The 7,696-nt window shown below is 44.3% G+C and overlaps 1 protein-coding gene across 2 annotated transcripts; it reads right to left on the bottom strand.

Annotated features, from left to right (window-relative positions):
• Positions 1–204: 204 nt before the first annotated feature.
• On the bottom strand, positions 205–7,372 carry LOC142776108 (uncharacterized). Of its 2 annotated transcripts, XM_075879086.1 has the most exons (5): positions 7,288–7,372; positions 5,952–6,386; positions 5,435–5,494; positions 5,304–5,363; positions 205–5,239 (listed from the first exon to the last, which is right to left on the bottom strand). In XM_075879086.1, the coding sequence occupies exons 2-5, from the start codon at positions 6,112–6,114 to the stop codon at positions 4,932–4,934; spliced, it is 591 nt and encodes a 196-aa protein (XP_075735201.1). In that variant the 5' UTR covers positions 6,115–6,386; positions 7,288–7,372; the 3' UTR covers positions 205–4,931. The 2 variants fall into 2 exon arrangements, with proteins under 2 accessions (XP_075735201.1, XP_075735203.1); XM_075879088.1 differs by lacking the exon at positions 7,288–7,372 and having other exon boundaries at positions 5,952–7,275.
• Between the last annotated feature and the right edge of the window lie 324 nt (positions 7,373–7,696).

Raw genomic sequence — 7,696 nt, 5'->3', positions numbered from 1 at the left:
GGCTTAGGAAAAATTGTTAGTGGCGGCAACAAAAAATGTGGTCTTTACAGGCAACTACAAAAACCACACCACAAAAAGACAATTGTGCCGATAAAAGATCAGACTAACATATCAAAACCAGCTGAAATCAATAATTTTTTATTAAAAAATACAAAAGTTTGTGAAATAAAGCTTCTAAGCACTCCGCAAGCGCGGGCGCGCGTTTGATAGCCGCATTTTTGAAAGTTCGCCGACGCTGGAGCAATCGGCGCACATTATTCGTTAAGCCTTTACTTCATCGCCTGGTTCTGTCTTGGCTGACTCTAAAGCCAAGGCATAGAGAAATAAAAAAAAAAAGGTTACGAGTGGACACTCCCGTAGACCCCAGCGGCCCAATCGATCATAGCACACCTGGTGGTTGGTAAGAGCAAGTGGCGTGCGCTTCCTGTTTCGGTTTGACTGGCGCAAATTTTGAATTACTTTGCGTAACCGACGTTTGGCTATGACGAAAGTTCATCATTTTAGACCACTTTTCGTCGCCCAAATGGATAGTTTTTGTAGGTGGTTTTGATTTAGCGATTCCCTGTTTTGTTTTGTTCAGTGGTTCATGCGAATTGGTCGTGACGTAATTTTTATTCCGATTAAGTTATAATAAAAAGAGATGCAGGTAATGATAATTCACTACGGTTTTATTCATCGCACTTGTGTTTTTCTTTTTGAACAAGTGATCAATGTATATATCAGTCAAAGAGACAGTATCCCCAATGTTTTATTCAAAGGCAAGGTAGAGTCTGAGAATATAAAAAGCACAATATGACAGAGGTAGACAACAAATGCATCTCGCCTTACAAATAAATTGTAACAAATATTGTAACAAATACAGAGAGAACACAGGCAACGCACACATCGCTAGAGTTGGCAGAAGCCGAGAATCTGGTGAAGTATGACACACCGGGCCAGTGGGTAAGTAAGGATCTATGGCAAAAACACAGCGCACAGTGCTGATGAAGAAGGAAGAAGTGACATATACACAGCAATGAAGTCGCGAATCACGCCTGGGGTTAACCGAAATAATGCATAGAAAAAAAGAGCGCACAGAAACCACATGACACAATATAGCAGAAAGGCAAAGGTGCAGTGTGCTGGCTGTGCTTAAGAACAGCTAGCCCAAAATTAAAAGCAGACTTGATGCCTGCTTGTCCTCAGAAAGGTAGGGCTTTGCAGCTTGCTCACTACGTGAAAGACAAACTTTATGCTACAACACTGGCAGGTCTTGTGGCTCTTCTTATGCATCGCCTTCATCAAAAACTTAAGATCCTAAGTGATTTGCGTCTGGGTGTTGCTGCGACGCTTGCGAGCTAAAATAGATTGTAGTCATCACTTATCCAGAATTGTGGACCTTAATTGGTGCTACGAGAGCGGTATTACAGGGCTAATAAATAGCAGAAGGAAACCACTTTGGCTCATTATTTTTCACAAAGGCTCTACATCGTACGTTATCACTCACAAGCTATATAAAAATAAAATGGCAGCGTCCGCAGCCCCATCAAACGCTACAAGTTTGGGTATTCTTTTGAAAATTTTGATGGGCGAGATGAGGAGGTTGATGAGAAGCTAAAATACGAAAAGCGTGATAACGTGAACCGTGGCCACTTCATACTGTGTTCCTTACCCGCTCGAAGACATTTCAACAAGCGGTTTTGTTATCGATATATTACTTGAGCTGGAGAGATAAAGCATACACAGTGACCAAGTGACCCACAGTAAAGTGTACAGTTCGCCCGCATTTGCTACAAAAATACAGACAGGATACCCAACATTCTTTTTAAGGTTATGCAAATCACTTCGAGCGAATACACAGTGTCCCTACTCCTCAAAGCGGGTAACCAAAACAATGTATGCAACGAAGGAGTGGTTAGTCCAGTTGAACTGAATATAAGCATATAAGACCATATTGAAGTCTGCTGTAACGAAGTAATAACATAACAAAGCTATTGCAGGATTCGGCTCAACTCGAATACATTAGTGTAAACCCGCCGCTAATTGCTAACCTTTGAACTTGTCAAGCTGTATGCCTGAGATTGAAGACTGGAACCTAACCCTATCTAAGTTTCGGTTCACAAAACGCACATGCCAACATAAACGAACCCGGCAAAACATTTTCAGAAAATTCGCGTGACACCCAGCAGGGCAGAAATGAAAATCGCCAACACTTTACAGATGGTGATACAAAACATCGCACACTTTCAGGTGATGTGAAGTGGCCTCAATTATGGCAAGAAAGTGCGATTCAAGTTCTTGTACGTATGCAAAAGCTGCTTCTGATGGCACAGTGAGATTCCCAAAAAGTTTGCTGGGGACGTGATATGCTTTGAGCATTGTGAAATACTGGTGGGCACCCTTAAGCGTCTCATTGTCGTCTTTCAGTAACTGTGGGCAACTGCAACCGTCACATGCATTCCGAAGGAAGTGTTTGATGAGAAAACCAGCTACATATTATGCAGCGGAGTCATCGATAATATGGGAGTGAATGTTGGTCGCAAGTTCAGAGAGATCGTCTAGAACGGGAAAGTCGTCAGGCTGTGGCTGTGCACACTCCTCATTATCCACAAGAGACGCACTGGTGAGGGAGAATGGCGAGAGCTGCTCCTGGAGACGGTCACATTCATCATCCTCGACATATCCGTATTCTGACAGCTTGAAGAGTTTTCTTATGCAGATGTGCTTCAGGCCACAAATAAATTGTGCTACATTGGGGTTGGTGTTGCAAACCTGTTTTTGCCTAATGTGGCCAAATATGTTCTCCAGAGGATCCTGTTGAAGCCTGCGTGTTAACAGGTATTCAAAATTGTAATTTTTGGAAAGGTCGTCCCATAGTTGACAAATTGCCTGAATTGTAATTTGCCAACCTACGATGGTTTGTGGTTGACGTCTGCCAACAAACTGCCATGATGCAATCCAGGGAAGCTGGCCTCGGAGGAAGTCAATCAGCTCTGAATCATTTTTCATGATTGCATGCCGCAGCTTTTGCGAAGTTCTTTTTTTACTCGAGCTGTTCAAGGCATCAAAAATCCTGTCCATACGATCACAAAATTAAGCTGTAGTGATGGCCGAGGCAGGCAGCATCTTCGCATACACCATTGTCGTGATAGCAATCGAAATTGATGCACTGAGGACCTGAGTTGCTCTGCTGACCTTCATATTAGAAGAAGGTTTCTGATGAACGTGCCGTTCAGTCAACTTTGGAGCCAATCGCCACCGCAACTCATGTGAGGATTGGTAAAGGCTTACAATGTGTGACCAGTTAACGATGTCATCCCCAATGTATAACTTGTGTGCTTGGACATTATTGCGCGTTGTTTTAATTAAATGCGGAACATCAAAAATGCAATACACCCGCTCACCATTAACTTAAAAAAAAGGCTTTGCTACAGTCACTCTTAGTTGGTTAGCGAGACTTACATTTGAACTGCCCTGGTCACAAATGACTGCTTTCACTGCAATATTAATGCTCCTAAGCTCCAAAATGAGTGACACCAGCAAGTTATGCATAACAGATGATGGTGTTGATGTGTGCCCTATAGTAAAAGCAACCGGTTGAGCCCACTTTCTCGAAACACCAACAAGAAGAAAAAAATTCCGCCATATCCACGAAGTGAATGATGATGAGTGGGCGAAGCTCCGGAGGTAAACCTGGTAAACCATGAATCCTCTGTACATTTTGCCCACTCGATTTTATTACATCGCTCCCCCTAGCGTACGTCGCCGCACTAAATCGAACGATTGCCTTCAACCAATGACACGCGCCATATGTGACATCATTCCTATTTTATAAGATCTCGCGTCTTTCATCAACTACAAGTACCGCTTTCTAGTTTATAACATCTTGCATCTTTTCATCATCAGCTACAAGTACCACCATCTAGTAAACACTACAAGAACTAAACGAGAGGTGGCTACATACAGGAGACGGTACCGCCATCTAGTGAACACTGCAAGAACTAAACTAGAGGTGGCTACATACAGGGGACGGTACCGCCATCTAGTGAACACTGCAAGAACTAAACTAGAGGTGGCTACATACCGGCTACAGGGGACGCACAGCCCACGCCCTAAGGAGCTTCGCCCCTAAAAACCAGGGCTCGATCAGCGATGCTTGAAATGCGATGAGTGCCATCATCTGTAAAACCCTGGACAACGTCTCTTGCAGCATCATAGTACAAATTCTTTTTGAGTGCTATCTCGTCGAAAACTAAAGCGCACACTCGGTCCCGTTAATTCCAAGCTTGAGTATTTGTTGCAATAGAAGAAAGGATTCCTGGAATTATGCCTGGAGTCATCTTTACATTAGCTAGCCACCTCCTTAATGAACGCCGGGAGGACAAAGAAAAGTATGGAGCCAGAAATCGGTATGCTCGCGGACCTCGGAAGTTTAAGTGAAGAGCGAATTTCTAGAACCACACGGGAAACCGCTTGCCCTTGCGTTTGGGCCTCAAGCGAACATGTGCAGAAAGAAGTTTAAAAACCTCCTCGGTGACGTGCGGTCGGATAACTCCAAGGGCCTTTGAAGTCGATGAAGGTGCTTGGTGAGGCTGTCTCCGCAGTCTTTTGATATTTTTCCGCTGTGCTGCTACTTTGGCTTGCAGATGTTTAATGGTTTGCTTGTACTTCATTGATGGAGACATTGTCGCTGGCACACAGAAATGCACTGCAATAAACAAAAAATGGATGTAAAAGCGAAGAACAACTAATCCCATACGAGCACTTTCCTCGCTCTTTCAGACCCAAGGTGCACAACTTTCTGTGGTGCAAAGTTTTCGATTCCAACACCTAAAAACAAACCATTCACAATGTTGACAATGCACAAAAAAAGTGAAAATCACTGAGAGCCCACCCTTACATTTTGTAAGTGCACACCTTGTGTCCTTTTGAGATAGTTTCCTCAAAATGTCCTAAACATAAAATAGCACATTAAAAACAGCTGCAATAAAAGCATAGTCACCATTTTCTCTAGGGCACTCAGGCGTGGAGCTGTTGGCGGAGACGTCTTCTGGAGGGTCTTGTGAAGCTTGTTCATTGCCTCGGAAAGTGCTGTCGGAACAATCTTGCGAGCGGCCTGCGGAAGTCTCTATATCAATCCACTCTGGTGTTGAAGTTGTCACACAAGTTCCTTTTGTGACAGCTGAACGACTGGTTAAGGTTTTCTCCGGCAAGACGAAGTCAGCAGAAATTTTTTCACCAGCTACAAGGGAGCTGCCACCTGCAGAGGTTTGGTCAACAGTCAATTTGGGTAAAAAAAAAAGAAATCGCGACACTGAACGCACCCTGCTCAACGGGGCACCTCAATGTGTAGGAGCCGCTTTTTGAAGCCTCTACCGCAGGTCCTGAAGAAATTAAATTACGACAATGTGTCTGTAAGAGGCTTAAAAAAACACAAACTGAAGCTCATCCGCACCTTGCAGTGCAGCTTCTGCAGCCATGTCACAGTCACTACTTGAAGCGACGCTCAGAGAACCTGCATATATGTGCAGTTGGTACAAGTTACAAATCTTGTAGCATGGGGAAACTTAAACAGCTCTTTCAAACGCATAAATTGGTCGAACGTGGAAGAAAAGAGAAGGCACCAACTAGAAAACAAGTAATTTGTGATTTTTGGAATTATCAACAGTGCCAGCTTTCACTGATGAAAGGTATACGTACATGTGCACTCAGGCTTGAAGATAACGTGAAATAGCCCTTTAAAGTCTTTCAAAACAAGTTGCGCAGGTCAAGAGCATCAAAAAACGACAGAAATGTAAAGCTGCTGTTAGGAAGGTAATAGCCCACAATTCACAAAATTTAAGACTTTCCAAGTGTTACTTCTATAGTGAGGTTTCTCCATCGGCTACAAAGATCTTCGCGGTTAACTGTCGCCACTGATTCAATACAAGTGGCTGCTATTGCACATATTTGAGTTTCAGTCAATCACTTACATGGTGCAGCTGGTTGCACACTGGGAACAGCCATTCTTGTAAGCCTTGTGTGCCTAGGGTCCATGAAACTTTGATCAGTAAAATGGTCGCTACAAACCCTGTACGTTGCGTACAATAGGCTGGCCGGCTTACTAAGGAGATCATCGCGTCCAGCATACTGCATCGATGCTTTCTTCCTGCATTGGCAATGAACTATCAGCTGAAAGGGGAAGTGCTTGAATAGTGATTTTTTATTGTTACCCTCACTGAGCAAGTACGAACAGTAAGCCTAAAGACATGCAAACCATACAAAAGCTTTAACACACCTGCCGTCCCGTGGTATGCGGAATAAACTCGTCCCAGGCTTCTTGTGGGTTCCGCCATTGTTGAAGCACCACGATACACAGCAGTAGCTGCCGTAGCTTGGACCGCCGGACGGCAAGGCATCAGCGCGGTCTGAAAATGTTAGTAAGTGGATGCTTCGCTGTTAAATTACGAAAAAGATATGTGCACGTCATAAGTGTACCAGCAAACCCCTTTGAATGATTAGCTAATCGATGCACAATACAAAACCAGTGATACATCTCTGACCCATAAAACTCTGACTTACAAAGATAGACGTCAAGATCACGTACAAAGATCTTCAGAAGTTTACAGGCCGCTATCCCTTGTAATGCAATGGTATCGCGGCCTGGAAACTTTAGAACACCTTCGCGCGTACGCAGTATCAGCAGTAAATTGGGAAGAAAAATTGTAGTTGAAGTTTGTGCGGTAAAATTATATTGGAAACGTCAAAAAAATTTGTGGGCAGCTTGCACTAGTGGCACAAGGCTAGCGAAGAAACGAAGATGATGGCCACTTGGCTATTCCAGATTTGCCTCCGGCACACCAAGAATTATTCGTGTTCCGAGCCTTCGGGAAACGCGTCGTGAAGCATGCGAGGCCCAGCGAACGCTTCTCAATATTTTGCACCGAGCCTATGACCTAGCTGCCCAGCTATGCTCAGCGCACAGACGCTCGCGTCCGTGGCAGACGCAGCACGCGTCGCCTCCGCTTGACGCCGTGCCGCCTTTGCTATACTGCATACGTTGCACAATGTTCCCGTCTAGCCGCCACATAGAGCCGCAAACTTTATTTTTAGCGAACCTCCCCGTCCTTACAAGCTTCAGAAAAAGGTTACAACTGCGTGAATGAGACGCTACGTAAGAAACAAACTCGCACACACGTGTGTGTGTGCATCTTTTTATGTTTGTTGCATGGTGTCTTATTCGCGCAGGTGTAACCGTTTTCTAAAAAAATGACCCAACAAGCCCAACAACATGTCATTCAACAAGCTTCGCTTGAAAACGTGCCTCACCTGTTATCTCACGCACGAAAACGCCGACGCAGCTGACGTTGACGAAAGCGACGAAAGCTTCCCGCTGTCAGTCAAGCATGGGCTTGTCGCTGGGTGGATGGTGTTTAAGACAGTACGGCTGAAGAAATATAATCGCGTAAGGTGTGTTGAATAAATTCTTTTTTATGTATAAAGAACATACCAGATTTGCGCGTACAATTATTATTTTGTAAAAACAATTCTGTTGCATTGATTATAACTGTTTTTTTGTGCTTGCGTCCTCTGACGTTTGGTGAGAGCACTAGTTCGTTACGTAGTCGTGACGCACTTCCTGAGGCCACGTTTCGCGGAGTGTCCTCTCTTGTCTTTTCCTTTCTCTATGGCCAAGGTATGCCCCCGGGATGGCTCCATGCTCTCCCATTGTAGGGTA

Source organism: Rhipicephalus microplus, chromosome X, assembly GCF_043290135.1.
Source record: "Rhipicephalus microplus isolate Deutch F79 chromosome X, USDA_Rmic, whole genome shotgun sequence".
In the NCBI taxonomy this organism is placed as follows: Eukaryota; Metazoa; Arthropoda; class Arachnida; order Ixodida; family Ixodidae; genus Rhipicephalus; species Rhipicephalus microplus.
Note: the sequence above shows the minus strand (reverse complement) of the source record. Positions and strands in the feature narration are given on the sequence as shown.

Coding starts and splice junctions, on each gene's coding strand:
- LOC142776108 (XM_075879086.1), bottom strand. CDS start 6,114: ATGCAGTATGCTGGACGCGATGATCTCCTTAGTAAGCCGGCCAGCCTA. Junction 5,364..5,434: donor TGCAGAAGCTGCACTGCAAG/GTGCGGATGAGC, acceptor TAATTTCTTCAG/GACCTGCGGTAGAGGCTTCA. Junction 5,240..5,303: donor GAGGTGCCCCGTTGAGCAGG/GTGCGTTCAGTG, acceptor AAACCTCTGCAG/GTGGCAGCTCCCTTGTAGCT.